The sequence below is a fragment of the Accipiter gentilis genome, chromosome 7 (assembly GCF_929443795.1).
Source record: "Accipiter gentilis chromosome 7, bAccGen1.1, whole genome shotgun sequence".
Lineage (NCBI taxonomy): Eukaryota > Metazoa > Chordata > Aves > Accipitriformes > Accipitridae > Astur > Astur gentilis.
The window spans coordinates 37,137,837-37,155,273 of record NC_064886.1 but is presented as its reverse complement, the minus strand read 5'-3'; the positions used below and the strand labels follow the sequence as shown (position 1 = coordinate 37,155,273).

At 36.5% G+C, this 17,437-nt stretch overlaps 1 protein-coding gene across 3 annotated transcripts in view; it reads left to right on the top strand.

The window, feature by feature from the left end:
- The window catches only part of ADAMTS18 (ADAM metallopeptidase with thrombospondin type 1 motif 18), a 79,228-nt gene that overhangs the window by 45,202 nt on the left and 16,589 nt on the right, over positions 1–17,437 (top strand). For 2 of the 3 annotated variants that reach the window (XM_049805390.1, XM_049805392.1), the window contains exons 13-16: positions 3,311–3,483; positions 5,477–5,607; positions 5,738–5,861; positions 7,090–7,334. In XM_049805390.1, coding sequence (XP_049661347.1) covers positions 3,311–3,483; positions 5,477–5,607; positions 5,738–5,861; positions 7,090–7,334 — 673 coding nt within the window. The remainder of the gene's footprint in view (positions 1–3,310; positions 3,484–5,476; positions 5,608–5,737; positions 5,862–7,089; positions 7,335–17,437) is intronic. The other variant, XM_049805391.1, reaches the window with a different exon arrangement.

The following is a 17,437-nucleotide window of genomic DNA, read 5'->3' as shown; positions in this document are numbered from 1 at the left end:
CACCTATGGAGGTCATCTGTAGAACACAGAACTATGGAGATTTGCTAAAATCATTATGTTTCTGTAAATTGTCACAGTGTAATTTCATGGATCTGTTTTTCATACATCACAACATTTTACAATTGAGGTACTTTTCCAAGATAGAAATAGATTACATAATTTAATAGTTTAGCTGGGAAAGAACCTGAAGAGTGCCCGAGAGATTTAAATTAATACCTAAATCATATCTGTGGGACTGAATCCTACCCACTTCACAATAATGCATTGTTCAGTAAGAGCAGAATGGAGTTTTAGGCATGTATGCAATCAAAAGACTAAATCAAAATTGCTTGAACACGTCTTTTTAATATTTTGTGTACAATATCTGTAACAGTGATTACAGACAATGCAGATTTAAACTGATGCAAAGTAACGATGCCATTTAAAATACCAATTAAAAATGAAGATTGTGAAAGACCTTGTAGACCTTTCAAATACATGCAGAATAAAATAGTCTTTGTGATACTATCATATGTTCATAATATGAGCAGAAATGTTCTGTCTTGAATTTAAATTATTACAAAACATGAAGAGATAGGCGTCCAGAATTTCAAAGTCTAATTCCCTTTGTAATGCATAAAATACTTTCCTCAATCAGATTAATTCCAGGATTTCTCACTCTCTGTGTTGCATTGCAGTTAGTATCCATTTTACTTTCATTGTTCATGAAGTCTATTCTTAAAAGGGTACTGCAGAATTGATTTAAGCTACTCTTGTAGCATTTTAATATTTAAGTCTTATATGAAGTGGAGTATTTATATCTTTGCACTTATACTCCTTTTACAAATCATTCTTTGGAGACTGTTTTTTTACTGGTCTTTCTCACCAAATTTCTCCCTTTTCCAATTATGCTCAGCAAGGCCTCAGCTCTAACAGCATCTATTCACGTGGGTATCTTTACCTATGCATGCCAACGCTGGGGAGGTACACAGATGGATGAAGTTTAGGTGATAATGTATTAGGAGCACTGTATCACTACAGAAATATTGGAATACCCTCTGTGCAAAGCATTCCATCCTAAGCGCAGTTATACTACTAGAGCTTCTGTAGGCAGTCAACCCAAAATCAACTGGTGGTATAAATGTCACCAATAAAAGCATGATTTTGTCAGTGTAGATAATAGTCTTCTCAGAAATGTCTTGGTAGAGCTACATCTAGTTTCCTGTAAATTACTTAACTCTTACTGACATCTTGTTGGTAAAAAGTGAAGGTGGGGAAGTTTCCATAATTCTCTGGCCAACAGTTTCAGTAATGGGAGTGTACTGTAATATTAAAATGCTGTAACAGAGCTGGGAAACAGAATGCCTCTTTCAGTGCTCCCTTAGTTTGGTGGAATTTTATACCATCCTCAAATGCAAGACTGTGGCTAGAAATCACGATCTAGCCATAAATAATTCTATTATAGTGCTTGTTTGGTGGCATTTACTTGGAAGGAGGTTGCTTCTTTTCCTTACACTAAAGCAGATTTGTTGTCTGGGGCTGAAGGAGGTCAAAAATCATACATGTGCTGAAGCAGTAAAGAAAGTCTGTAGAGAATTGAGTAAGGACCCAACGGTTTGGCTGCCTTAAAGCTCTCACCAATTGCACAAAGTCAGCATAAATACTCCTTGACTTCACTGATGTTACATACGCTCCCCACCCTTCACAGACTGAATTGCCACCAACTAGGGCAGAAAATCTGATTCTTTTTAAAACCTTCGCTGTTATACGCACTGCCAGTGTAGCTAGTAGGTGACCTTAAGAAAAGTCAGTGCAAGTTAGGGTTTTTTCCACAACACATTTTGCTGATGCTTTAACCCAGTTTTAAATAGAGTAGCAGGTGCGTTTCCACCTCTTCCTTTGAAAGGTTGTTTTGTAGCCCAGAATTCTGGAAAAGGCAGATATTGTGTACATTCAAAGCTGATTCAAAACATACAACCAAGCCCCAGCTTGGGTAGAGGGTTAGACATATGAAGGTTAAAATTTATAATAAAGCAAACAGAAAAAGCACCTGGATTTTCTCATCCACGTTGCACAAAGCTGCCTCCACATTACTTCAGTCAGATGCATGTCAAGAGAAGTTGGATGGGATACTTGATATGGGGAATAGTTATAACATTGTGTTTAGAGATTTAAACAAACAATACATTGCAACTGTATCTTTTATACTGTTATTATTAATTATTGATAGTTAATATATTATTATTATTCCGTATCTTTTATATTATTCTGATTTTGTTTTCCTTAATGTGTGTGTAACATGGGGAAGCCATCCACTGAAAGATCATAGCTTGTCTTCCAAGTATGTATGTTCCCTAATTTTTAAAAATTGTTACACAAATGTAAGTGCAGCATTGTTACATTTCTTTTCACTTGATGCAAGAAATTGTATAATACAACAAACAGTTCTTAGAAATTGGTGTTTTGAACATTTGGCCCAGTACTTGCAGATGTATATCTGAGCATTGTGAAACTGCAAAAATAACATCAGTGAATTCCTATGTAGATCCATAAGGAATACAGAAGTTGAGTGAATACATTTCTCAGCAGCTTATGGGGCCTCTCAGTCGCTTTAAAAAGAGCAAGTCTTACATTTGACATTGTTTTACAGTCATATGCATAGACCAAATAGTTAAAAAGCTATTCTTTTGATAACATAAGATACTTGCAAACTAATAGAGCATGCTCTTTTCATTCTGGCCAAAATTAAGGGAAATGCCCAGGTAAGGTCTGCTGAAGTGGAGTTGACATGGAGTTATCCACGAATTCCAACATTTTCCTAAAGCAGAACAACTATGCACAGTCCTCGTTTCCTTTGACTGTTTAAAAGTACATTTTTTCAAAATCATTTACAAAACAAATGAACAGCCAAATGTAATTATTCATTCTGTTTATGTTTGATCAGTGTTATGTTATCCTTTATTAACTCTTATTGTGATGATAGGTAATTCTTTGCACATGTTCATTCCTGGGTTACAGAAGAGCAAAAATAGGTATATAACAAGATTGAAATCAGCCAATACAAAATAGCCCTATACATTTAAATTAGTGAAAACATGACTCACCTCTAGATGGTTGCGTCTTTGCTGAGTTTGCAGTGATCCAAGTAGATAATTCATGGCAACTGCTTTGCTTGGTTTTGGGAACCATGAAAATTAATGGCCCATATAAGAAATACTGATTTCCTAAGACAATATGTCCTCTCATTTCCTCTGTACTCTCATACTCATGTAACATGTCAATCACACAGAAAGTAGGTTTTGCAAAAGAATCTTTTTTTTCTTTTTTTTAGGCCACAGTATGGCGGCAAGTTCTGCCAAGGTTCCAGCCGTATTTATCAACTTTGTAATAATCAGCCATGTCCAGCAAATAGCTTGGACTTCCGTGCCCAGCAGTGTGCAGAATACAACAGCAAACCTTTCCGGGGATGGTACTACAAATGGAAGCCATATACTAAAGTGGAAGGTAATTATGCCACAGCTCTGAAGGACAAAGACAATTGCGGGAAGTGAGCTATAAGCTATAATTCATCCATATTCTTTGGGCAAATATTAGCCTGATGTAAGCAAATAGTAATTCAGTTGGCTTATTTGAGATGTGTTTGCTTTCTAGCATAGTTGAAACTGGCCTCCTGTGAGATACTGCCTGTATGAACACGCAGAACTGATCTTCGTTGTGAATTTCAATCTCTGTCCTTAGCATGACTCCCTGGCTGTTGCTACCCCTCTCTTTCATTTTATATTATATATTGGTTAGTGTAAAACCAAAACAAAACAATTTCCATGGATTTTTCAGCATGGGAAATACGAGCTCCCACAATAACACTACCAGAATCTTCCTTCCTTTGGAATGTTCTCAGATTTCCAAACATAACAATAAATCAACCTTTTGACTTTTCTGCTGGTATAGTCCCATGAGAATTGGAAAAACAAACAATGTACTGGCATAAATTTTTTAAAGTCATCTTTTACCAAGAGATCTTTATAAAGTTCAGCTCTCAATAACTATTTCTTGTCATTTGTACAAGCAAAGTTTATTTTTACTTTACACATCTTAATTTTGCAAATATTTTGAATCAATATTCATTTTTATCAGATACAACAAATATTTTCTGTAGTTTGAAAGCACAGTTTGTAGGTGCAGTTGCTACTACTTGAATAAAAGTGGCTGGATTATGTCACATTGTAGCTGCTTTGTTTAGCACCTGTAAAAACTTGCTTTTGATGATAATAATTGTATGATTATACACACACACACACACACACATCCATATACATGGAACTTTCATTCATAGCCTGATTATATTTTCTTCAAAAGTCTTTGCAGACATTTTTGCGGTTATTTAGAAACCTATGTCCTAACAGCAAATGTGAATAGGGGAAAGAAAAAATATGATTTCACAGCATCTAACAATGGATGTGGTATAATAGGGAGAATAATGTGTCTTGTTTAATAGAAATTAAGGTAGCCTACATTGGTTTTAAAGGTAGGGGCCATGTTTAGTAAAAGAAATAGGAGCTTAAAATTAGGGACAAAGGGCATAATTTTCAAAAGCAATATGTCCCCAAGTGACTCTGAACTTGAAAATGCCTGTCCTTACTCTCTTAGCTGCTTTTCAAAATCTACCCCAAGATCTACATTTACAGTTCTGAAAACATGATCTGGTTTTCAAAATTGCTACAGATGCCTTGCCTCTGTAGAAAGTACTACTGAAAATCCAGCTGCTTAGTTAAGAATAAAAGGATACTATTTTGAATCCAATTTCATATTCTTCAAAATTTTGTTATGCTGTTTTATTTGTTGCACTTATGATTTGTATTAGAATTGTGTATTTCAGCAACTGTGATAATATTTACAACTGCGAGACTGTTTTTGTCTATGTAGAATTAATCAGCCCTTTATAAGCATAACACACAATCTCTGTGTAAGAAGAAATTTGATTGATAATGGTTGGGATTTTCTAGAGGAAAAGTGCTTTTGTTAGGGCAGAATCTGGCCCTAGTCCTAACTTTCAGCTGAACTGATCATTTGTGCCATCTTATATCTTTTTCAAATTTTAACTAAAAATTAAATACAATTATTACAGTCTCCCATTTCTCTTAATAAAAAATGACATTTGAAACTGTGAACCAGTGGAATTGAACCGAGGGCCACATCAGCAGAGCTAATGCAATTTGCATGTTTTCACACTGGTTTTGAATTATTAATTCTATGTGTGGACAGTCAAACCCACATGTTCTTTTAAAATAGCATAATATAAGCTACTGTATTTGGCTATATTTCTGCCCATCTTGGGGTCCTAATATATCACCAGACACAATTAATCCTTGTAGCTTTTCATCTAGGATGCAGGAAGAAACAATAGCAGGGTGCTTTTTTTTTTTTTTAAACTGTGCTGCAGGTCTGCTGATACTTTCTTGTCCTCTCTTTTGTTTTGTTGTTGGTTTTTTTTCCCCAGAGGAAGACAGATGTAAATTGTATTGCACAGCTGAAGACTTTGACTTTTTCTTTGCAATGTCCAGCAAAGTGAAGGATGGAACTCTGTGTTCTCCAAATACATACGACGTTTGCATTGATGGAATATGTGAAGTAAGATAAAATTTCTTACAATCCTAACGTCTATTTTTTTAAGTGGGCAATTGACTCCTTTATGGAAAATGCAGCTGTTTCTTCAAATTCCCTTGTGTCTGAGTCCTTCACTTGTGCCTTTTGGTTGCAGCAAGTAGGGTGTGATCATGGACTTGGTTCCAAAGCTGTGTTGGATGCTTGTGGAGTTTGTAAAGGAGATAATTCAACGTGCAAGTTCTTTAAAGGCCAATACTTGATCCAGCACAAAGCTAATGGTAAGGAAAGCTGTTCCCACATGATCATCAACATATTGCTCTGCTGTATCCCCATGTAATATATATGACTCCTTGCTCATTAGGGCAGTGGCTAGAAGTCCAGATGTGAACTGAAAATCACAGGGAGAGTGAGGGGAGAGTTCACTTTTCTCCTGTTTCTTGGTAACAAGAAAGCTATGAGCATAAGCCTTGATTAGCTAATTTGCAAGCACTCCTCTTAGCCACATTTTCCCTTTACATGTGAATTTCCTCTTAAAAGATATTTTAGGATTCAGGCGAGTGAAAAAATAGCTGTCAACAGCTCTGACTGGAATGGGACTGTAGAAGATACAAAAAGTGATACACAGAATAATGCCAAACATGACAGTATTTCCATGTCCATTTTCAAATTAAGTTGACTGGAAGCTGTCCAGCTGATTCAATGGATGATCCAGTCACTGGAAGGTAGAATTTTCTTCAGTGGACTGTCACAGGCTTCTTGTGAAATAATCTCACTATGCCGCAGTTTCTCAGGCATAAAATGCAGATAATATTTCTTTACTCACGCAGGTATTTTGAGGATCCGTTTACTGTTGATCATAAGACATATCACTACTACAGTAATATAGGCCAGGAAATTGTTTAGGATATAGTAATGCAGAGATACAATGCTAGAAAAAGTAATCTAAACTGAATGCTCTGTGAAATTAGCTGTGTGCAGCACGTGTTGGAGATTGTCAGTGGTGTCTCATCTGACTGTAAAACGACTGAGATTTCTACATGCTCAGAGCACAATGGCTCACAGCAGGGAGATCGAGTGGTATACAGGGCTTTGTGAAAGCTCTCTGCATCCCACTGCATCTCACCTCAAAAACCTTGTCCATGATGGAAGCAGTACCTTCCAACTACTGTAGGGAGCTACAGGGAAAACATGGTAAAACGATTACAGTGAAACCACTGTTAGTCTGTTCTGCATTTTTCTAAGGTGAACTTGCTTTTTCTTGTCTTTAATCACAAAGAAAAATTCCAGGAATTGAAATACCTCAGAGTTACTCTGATTACAGGCTGCACAGGGGGGTTAAAATCAGAGCTGGTTTCTCCTTGTGAAAACACGGTAACTGTAGTGGATCAGAACAGCTGTCTTCAGTATCTTTTAAACTGCAAAAAATTTCAAATTGGCTCAAAAATAATAAGCCATCTCTAGCTGTATGAACAACTGCAAAACTGTTGCATACTTCTTTCATTTCAGACTACTATGCTGTGGTCACTATTCCAGCAGGATCACGCAGTATACAGCTCCACGAAATGCAAATCTCCACCAGCTACCTTGCAGTGCGCAACCTCAGTAAAAAGTATTACCTGACAGGAGACTGGACAATTGACTGGCCAGGAAAGTTCTCTTTTGCTGGAACAGTTTTTGATTATCAACGCTCTTTTAACCATCCAGAGAGTCTATATGCAGCAGGACCAACTAATGAGACGCTGGTCTTTGAAGTAAGCTTTCTTCTGTTTATTCTTCCCTTGATGTCTATTACAGAATTAGTAACGACAGCTTTAGCTCAGCACTGCAGCTCTCAGCAAGATTAAAGAATAGCGTTGAGTCACGATAGTATTCAGACTTAATTGTGTGGTCATGCTAGGTTGAAAGGCCTTTCACCAGTTTATCAAGGTCTGAGGTTTAGTAAACTGTCACAAATTCAGTGAACAGGAAGGTGCATAAAACACACCATATAGCATTACTTCTCAGTTGCTGCACAATGGTAATAGAGATTATAAATGCATCCCATAAATGGTATAGAATAAAACTGAGTGATTTAAAAATTAAATCTAACATTATGGCAAGGCCTAATGGTAACAATTTCATATAATGCTTCTGAAACTGCAAGCACATGTAGCCATTTTTACATCTACCTTGGGACAAAGATGGTCAAAGTACCACACATAGGCTCCTGTGTAATTTCAGTTGATTCAGTTTTATTGGTGATAGTATCTAAAGTAATGAATTTTATATATGTTTATCTCCCAGTCATATTTGTATCACCTGCTCTGTCTGCCAGGTGTCCTGTGTTGAAACTATATTTACTAGAAAGTAAATTTGGTACTTACATGGTTTGTTCCGGTGTTACAATTTTAAAATTGGCCACTAATACTTCTGTTCTAAGAAAAATATCTTTCTGCATTTAGGTTAGTTTACTAGATTATCTTTTAAAATGCATCAGAACATCTGAGGGTCAATTCTGGCTGAATCGCTGAAGTCTTTACTCCCTGTTAGCCACTTCAGTTTGCCTGCTTTGTTAGAAAGCTCTAGCAAATCCTTGGGTTTGTAACTCATCTGTAATGTCTGCTTTGATGAATCATTCCCTGTGAGAAGGAAGGAGCCCTCCCCAGAAGGGATTCAATTCCTTCCCCCGCCTTCCAGCAATACTCTGGTCAGCTCACTATCTAACGCATAGCTTTCTCTGGTGTGCACTTGGGGAGCATGAGAGCGAGTGCTGTACTCGGTCTCTGAGGCAGCAATCTGTGGTTCTTTGCCCCATCATAAAACACCGTAACTGAAAACTGCTCTCTGCACAAGTTTAGCAGGAGGGGTTAGCTGAGAACTCTGCACCCCGTCTCCCTTACACAGCTTTGTTCTGTTAAAACTAAGAAACGCAGTAAGTATAGACTGTGACATGAAATATATTCTGCAAGGATTATTTAAACTTTCACAACTATTCAGTAAAGTGTTTATTTGGAATAGTGAAGAGCCTTACCGCTATTCGTACTGACTGAGTAATGTACTTAAATGTATCTTTAAGAACCACTGAAGTTCATGGACCATGAACACATGTTAAAGCACTTTAGGATGAACACGTGTTTTAGAACGGACAGTTTGACATGGGCTGAGGGCATTATTTTCACAAATTACTATCAGAATCTGCAATGCCTTTTTAAAACATTTTTTCTCAGCTGAAGAATTTTCATTGTGGGTACGTATGTTAATAGAGATGCTTTAGTCCAAGGAAGAGCTTGGTCTACAAGTTATAGACATGCTTCCCTGCCTGCAAACCATCTCCAAAATAGCCTTACACCAAAGAAACAAGCATACTTACTTATAAATACTACAAAATGCTAAGCTGACCTCTCAGGAATCTTATTTGTCATAATACAAAGTAGATTGAACTGAATTATTATAGAGCTAAAGTATGAATAATAAATTGCCTGTAAGACGACTTACTTGGCTGCGTATCGTGCACATACTTTGCAGAATAAAGATTAAAGAAAAAAATTTAATGCCAAATAACACTTCTATTTTCATCCTATCAAATTATGCTAAACAGTTTTATTAAGATTTAACATTTAACTGGAGGCTATTGCTCCTTTGAGAGCTTATTTAAACTTCCCTTGTATTTTTATTGAAATACCTCCACCACTGGCATTGGTAACTAGGGATTCTAACGACTGAAAATGTTACAGTTACGTATTCCCCAATTATATGTATCTATGAGCTGTACTTGAGGTTTTTTTCCCTTTCAATAACTTAAGCAACATTCAACAAGCTGAATTCTGAAAAAAATGCAAAATTTTGTGTGTTCAGAGATCTGCATTATTTATGATTTACCAGTAACTCTAAGCAGAAAAAATGCCAATGAAAACTAAAGTAATATGCTTTTCTGAGAAAACACATACTGCTGAAGATCTGTTTGCAGCAGTAATAATGAAACAAATCCTACTTCAACTATAAATACCAGAAACATAGAAGACTGAAAAACGGGAGTGTTTAACCATACTACATTGTAGCTTTGTTTTTATTTCTATCATCTCATCTGTAGTTTTCAAAGCAGCATACAAAAGAAGTCCTGCCAGCAATTTTTTATCCAGTTACGTTGGTTTTCAATAAGATAAGGCTTTCTAGGGTTCAGACCTCAACCTCTTCCTGTAATCTTCAGATATTTTTTTCTTCATTTTTTAATTAGGTTGTATTAAAAAGAAATTTAATACTTATTTTCTAGATTAGTTTTTTTTCCAGAAGAATTCAGTGCAAGCCCTTGTAAAAATGCACGCTGCAGGTATTGAGAAATTTAATAAATTGCACACGTAAAAATACAGGAACTTTTATTATTCACGTGGGTAGAAAATACAAGGTTTTGTAGGTGTATTTATTGCCATGCCACTATGATCTGACAGACAGATTAACACAGCTTGTGCCTGTTTAATTTTGTAGTCACAGTTTTGCTAGACATTTGTGTGGTGACTGAAGCGGTCCAGGTTTTCAACTGTGTTTCTGAATGCAAATCAGCCTGCACGTATCCAGAAAGTTCAGGTTATGCACGTCCTCTGAGCAACATTCATAGGAGAGGATGGGACCAGTGCTCTCCAGGTCCAGACAGGTCTGGCAAGTCTGTGCTCAAGGCAATCACTCCCTTTGAAATGCAGTCATTCACCAAAATATTTTCTTGAAGGAGACATCTGAAGCATGTATTAAGAGAGAAGGAGGAAACCCAAATAAGAAAAAAACCTTAACATTCCCTATTGTCTTGCATATCGCAAGTGCAGCCTTGCAGTTCCCTGAAATGTTTTGTATTTATATCTTGTGGTACAGTGTGTTCCTATGCATCTATTTTTCTATAAGGTTTTTCGCTAGTTCAGCTAAGCATGTATCATTTAATCAGAATTTGCAGTCCCAAACACTAGTTAGAAATGGATAGGAGACAAGAAAAAGACTGATAGAGTGCTTTTCTTATTTACCCTGGAATTTCATAAAAAAATAAATACACATCTATATATTTACATATATTATATGTATGTAATTATGGGAATGAGTCATACCAAAGAAGACAAAGGGCAGTGAATCTGTAATTTAACTAGGTTGTGGGAGAAAAAATACAGACCATAGTGGCCAAATTTTTTCAGAGGAGGAGGAGGACATTGTGAGCTGAATGTGGAATTAAGTATGTAGGACTAGTATTTCCTGACCACAACTACTGGAAGTGTAAATGCACGATGAGACTTTAGAATTCATCAGAAACCTTTCTGGATTGTTCAAGAATTAATTTCACAGATGGAGGGAGGACAAAAACCAGTAAACCAGTGCCCTTCAGAATTTGTGTACCTGTATCCTTCTGAAGTTAGTATTATTAATACGTTAGTGATTGTAGGTTTGTAGAAACCAATAAAAGCTGAAATGGAAAATATTCATAGATTCAGAAGGCAGTTCCAGAAATGTTCAGATTCAGGTTAGATGAAATAACAGACAATGGTCAAAGGGGCAGAAATGTGATAGTTAAATGATAATGTAGGATCAGAAATTAATACCAGGTTTTTAAAATACTGTTTCTGTAGCATAATTTTCTCATCTTAAATGGAAACATGCTGCAATTTTTTTTTTTAATGTAGTTGAATACATTCAGCTCTTTTATCTGTCATTTGGTCATAGGTAATCTAAGGTCAGCACTTTCAATTTTAAGACCTCATCAGTGTTTTCCTGTTAACTGAAAAATATTTACCTTGAGGAGAAATGAAGAGAAAATTCGTCATTCATTTTTCTAGCTTTGCAAATAAGGGCTGCCAGTGGGCACCGCTAACTGCTGAAAATACTTTCCAGAAGAGGCTAGCAGACCACAAGGGACATCATTGCCATCACACGGCTCTAGCAATACAGAGTTTATATGAGCTTCACTTGTGACATCCATTTGTCGAAATATTCAGTCACCCTCCACAACTCTCTTGAATTATGGGAAAGATTCGGAAAGGACAAAAGAAACTGAACTGTTATGTGGGCATGAAAAATACTGCATCACCAGGGATTGATAAACTAACTTAAAAACGTGAGAGTTTAATAATTTGTTTTTCCATTCTATCAATAAACAGATGAAAAATTGACCGATTTGAGAAATCGAATATGATTTGAGAAAGCACTGTAAAGTTTTTCAGGACAAGATAGGATCAGTATCCTCATTGAAGTTTACCTCAAACTTGTGAAATATTGAATCAAGAAATCATGAAATGTTTATGAAAAAAGAGAGTTTGACAGCAGTAAGTAACAGATGGAAAGGATGCTTTGCAAAGAGGGAGACATTCACGGTAAGAGAAGGTGAATGGAGCTTCAGGGCAGGAATATGTCTAATTAAAACCAGTAAATCACTTCCTCTTTATCAATAGGGAAAAAAAGAGACAGGAGGCCAGGTGGAATGACTTTACTGATGATCTAGCTGCCATGCAGAGAAAGCCAAGCTGCAGTTATAAAGCATTACATTTATTATTAGCTACTAGATGATAAATTTGTACTGATTTCCCCTAAAGAGAAAGTAAGCTAAAGAGAGCTAAGATGTACTTATAAGATACAGATGTTGATACAATACAATGGATAAAAGGGTTCTCCTTTAGCGAGGAGAGATTAGCTGGACAGTATCCCTGAAAGTTGTACATTTAGCATGTGAACAGTAAAAAAATGGAGACACAATAACAACAGAAGATAAATTTGAAACAGCTGAAGTAGAAATGAGATCATACAGGACCTTTCAAGGATACTCTTTTTTTTTTTTTTTTTTTTCCTTTTAATGACCTCAGTGGACTTTCTTGAAAAACAATAGTTTGTCATAAGCTTTTAGTTAAGACTGTCTTTAAAGTGACTTTAGAAATATTGAAGAGATAAACCCCCTTTTGTTTTAATGTTTGGCTTAAGCAATCAATGGTTGCTGGTGCTTTCCAAACAGGTGTTCTCTCACTTTCCTTTGAAGCTCCTGGTGTTAGCCACTGTCAAGGATCTGATCCAATAACTGCCCTTCAAGAGAGCAGTCCAGTTTTAAAACTTGTTTAAATGGTTTTCCACAAGCATCATATGTTGCATGCTTAGATTTACCCTTCTGAAACCAGAGTTAATTCATAAAAGTCAATGGAATTAATCCTGATTGAACAGAGAAATCAGAATCCAGTTTAGGATGTTGGATGTTACAATACTCATTAAACAGCATGTAGATTCACAGTGGAAGAAAACTGCAGGTTTCACAAGCATAACACAGCCAGGCACTAGTCTTCCACACAAACCTCTCCATCTGCCCCTGCTGGTGTAATTGATGGCTCACTGCAGATAACTTAACTCTGTTACATCCACCTAAAGAAATTATCAAAGACTTACAAAGCATGGGAGTGACCCAGGAAATGTAGATGCAATTGGAAGACTCAGATCAAAGCTGCCACGTATGCTGGGATTCAAAGTTTGGGCTCATGCCCATTTTGTAAATTATGCACATGCAGAACGAGTAAAGATGAAAATGGATGAAGCACATATGGGTAAACAGTAGCTATTACTTTACCTGGCTTTTTTCTCTATGCTCAGCTTCACTCTCTAAGTGATTTGTAAATGTCTATTAGTCCTTCACAGAGATAATGAGTCATTTTTTCAGCTTGTTACATGCCAGGCATTAGTATGCTTTCTTATACATTAGACAGACTATTATGGAAGAAAGAGGAGTTTATCTTGTGTAAATGAATCTCTTTTAATTCAGTGTGTTGCAAGTAACTTCACATACACATCTTACAATAAAAAACACCTGAAAAGCACAGAGTCAATCATAAGAAAGCAATGTTGATAGACTCTTTAAAAATTTGACCTGCAAAATGGAGTATTCGATCGGAAACTTAGGATATCCATGGGGAAAAAAATAATAATCTGAAACAAAGGAGCAGATGCACAGCTAGCTTAGAAAATTTATTGGTTTAACTTTGAAATCAAAATTAGCAGCAAAAGGAAAAGGTTCTTTACTCAGGAGAATTCAATTTATCCATTGTTTTAACATTTTGCGCCCTAAGCAAAAGCCACGGTTCTTTTTCTTCAGAATAGATCTGGCAGATTCCAGCCATAGAGTCTGTGGTTTTCGAACTCAAGAAGCTGTAAATTTTATAACTCTGCGCCCTGCGGTCAGAGCTGCTGAGTGTTGTGTCTGAAGTCAGGTGGTTGGTGTGTTAAAGGTAGACATTAAACAGTTCTATTGAGGAACTGGAAATGTTTAAGGAGGTTGTTTGCCAGCTGTAAATTTGGGAGCAAATGCCAGTTGGCTGAAAAGATGCTGGAATGCATCCAGTTAAGTAGACTAGCACTGGAGGTCTTTCCAAATTTGTAAGTCTGATAACTTGGCTGTATATGCAGACTTCAGTTATTCGGTTGTTAAGGAAGGGCTTTATAATGAACGTTTGAAAATAAGATAGAAAACTTTTTATATGCTCATTACTTTGGCAAAATTGCAATTTTCCAATAGTATTGCATTGCTGATGAAAACATGGTTGAACATTATATGTTGTATACTATTTTTCAGCTGAGTGCCAGAGACTTTAAAGTAAATGGTTTTGTGTCCTGCAACACTTTGTCTCCAGTACTTTTCCAGAGTTTGATTTTGCCCTTTTTCTATGTAGTTGGGATGATACAGGAGGAAGAGACCTGACTGTGATGCAGCTCTTGCTTTGTAAACATTCCCTCTTGTAGTCTGCTGGGTGGGAAGAGGCTCTAGCTTTGCCTTCCGGCCAGGAAATAGAGAGGAAGTTCACTTCATCTGCCTGCTATAATTGTGTCTACTTTCCAATGCGCAAGAAGGGGGTGTAGCCCAAGGTCTTAATCTGCAGGATTTACCCCACGGGCACTCATTCAGCTGGAGGTTGCGAGTTTCTTACATCATTGTGTGGTTGTTCTCTGAAGTTATAGATACTAACATGTCTTGTTCTAACTCGCCTGAGATCGTTTCCTCTTCATTCCCTTCACTCTGTTGAAGCACCAGAATACTGCTCTAACAGGAGTAAAACTGGTTGCCACTTCTACCTTCTCATCCTCCCTCTTCTGTGTTCTGAATTCTGTGGTTCAGGATGCATTCATTCTGTTTCTTGCCTCTACTATCCCAAAGTAAAGAGCATTTTCAGAAGACAAGTGTTCAGTCTAATATGTCAAGATATTTTTATTAGAAAAGTTTTAAGCTTTACTGTTTTTTTGGCCACTGACTTAGCACAGTTTTATGACAGCTGTCAGAATCAAATGAGACAAAGGCTAACCCTTACACAAGGACTTGAGGCATGGACAAAACCTCCTCCTCTTTTGACACACAACGTACTAAAAGGCCAGATAGAATTTCAGCCTCTGCATTGAAGGAACACAGAGCACCTACTGAAATGGGAGAAAGTGAATCCTCATAGGACCATGAAAGAGGAAATCTGACTTTGACTGTTCATACATTAGCCAGATCTTTTTGAATACTAGAAGAAAATAAAGCTAGTTTCTGAAATTGTTTCTAGCCGCCTAAGATGCTGAGATCTGTGCTAATACCTTGGACTTGCAGGACCTTCCAATGAGTAAAAGCAAATTAAAGCATTTTGAGGTCTGGTCTGTAAGAACAAGGAAAGGGATTGTTTTAATTAAAGAATAGTTTTCCAGGGCTCAATTCTAATTAGGCTTAATGCACCCTATTTTTTTCCTTAAGCACATGTTCTGAAACTTTACACATGAGATATTTGTCTCAGTTTGTCCTTAAGAGAAGGACAGCAGAGTGAACATGTATAATAATACAACCTGTTTTTTTCGAGAAACTGTAATGCCCATGGACTTGAGGTTCAAGATTCAAAGTGACTGTGGAACAGCTGTTTTAAGAGAGTTGGACTTTTTGCTATCAGCACTTGGACAGCTTTCTAATAATAAAAATTCATATAGAAGAGATATTGTCCTTCATCTGAAGGGGCTGTTAAATCTTAGAAAACATTTACATCAGATAGTGATGAATAGCCAAGGAAAAAAGAAAGGTCCTGAAAAAAGTTACACTGGTAACAGTCTGAACAGAGCATAGCAAATAAGAGCACAGAACTGCACAATGATGAATGAGCATAAAGTAAAATACAGAAACTTTGTACTAAGCTCATTAGTGAGCACCATGTGAGCGCTGAACATGGTAGAGGCTTTCTGGAAAGACAGTATGAGATCTGGAGATTCATAGTGCATCTGTGCAGGGTAGAGTGAAGTTGCACAGCAGTCTCAATTCTAATGTTTTCTAATCTCAGAGTGATTTTAATACTGTTCTTGTAAAATAGTTGTGATATATACATACATATATGACTCACCTCTAAAGCATATATAGTAATATTATTTCTATCAAGAATATTCAGTAAAAATACAGAGGTCAGTAATGACTCTCAGATCTATTTCTGCTGTAATCTCACAGGTATTCTAAGGTGCTCATGAGTTAAGCTTGGATGAGTGAGATGAAAACTTTCGCGTGAAATACTTTAATTTACCTGTGCTTGGAGGATCTTTTAGTCTGAATCTTCCAATAAGAAGGCCTGTGCTCTCCAATTCTTCTGGAAGTATTTTGCCTTTTACAGTCCTAATTGCTATATTCTCAGTTTGGGTCATTACTGAGATCCACTGACTGAAGTAAAATTTGTGGCTACTAAGAATAGAAAATAGAGCATCTGTTTTCCTTTCTTCTAGAAAAGTAAACAGTATCCAGTCCAGATCCTTCATGTGTTCCCATTATTGAGCTGGAGATCATGTAAATTTGGTCTGAATTTTGACTGTCATGGGTAATTTCTGTTTTCCAATAGATACATTTTCAGAATTCTTTAAAACCCTTGGCTACATTCCAAAATGTTATTATACTTCTTGGTCTCAAACGGCATAAATGCAGGTTTGTTGCTGTTTTATGAAACCAGTCTATACAGAGATCAGTTCTACCTACATGGATTGCTTAAGCACTCAGGTTAAGCATTGTGTGAACTTAACTGGTATTTTATTAATATTTTGAATGGTAATCATTAACATAGACTGAAAATGTACTTGAAATGCTAGTGCTTATCAAAAAGTGTATTTAGGAACTGAGGTTAACTGCACCTGCTCTTTATATTACTATGACCGGATCCACATTGGTGAAGAATTAATACTTAGTAGAGGTCTGTAACTGTAAGCTCTTGCACTTTTTCTATTAAGTTTGAATCTAAATGCACTTTTCTGCCAAGAAGTTTCTAAAATAGATGTTAACTAGAAATTTCTCCCCAAATTTAGGTGTGTGTCAGATGTTAATGAATCTTGCATTGATTATAATTCAGACTTGAAATGAATACATTGAATTTTAGAAAGTTGCCTACACAAAAACTGCAATATAGTTCACCACTAAAATAGTACATCCCCAAGAGCTAAGCTCCCTAAGTTAAATGAGAAAGATTGTTATTATAGTCAGTAATCACACTTTCTATAAATTTTCTAACACATTATGCTAAAATCATGAATAGAAGATTTTTCCAATCCTTTTTCCCTTGTAGACAGCCAGGGACGGGTCCTCTCCTGGACTGAAGCTTTATCAGCTTCAATCATCATGAGAAAAATACCAGCTGAGGCTCTTCCAAACAAAATTTATCACCAGTCTGCATAGAAAAAAGTTTTTTTACAAGAAAAAAAAAAAATATCTATTTTATATACCCTCAGCCTCAAGAAATGAGGAGGCCATCTCTAACCACCTCTATTCCCGGTCCTCACAGGGCTCTACTACTGCTTTGCTCAAGCTTCTTTCAGTAAAGCATCTGAGTCCTGCATACTTAATGGACAAAGGCTTCTTCATTCATAAAAGGCACTGTGGAAGGATCAGCTA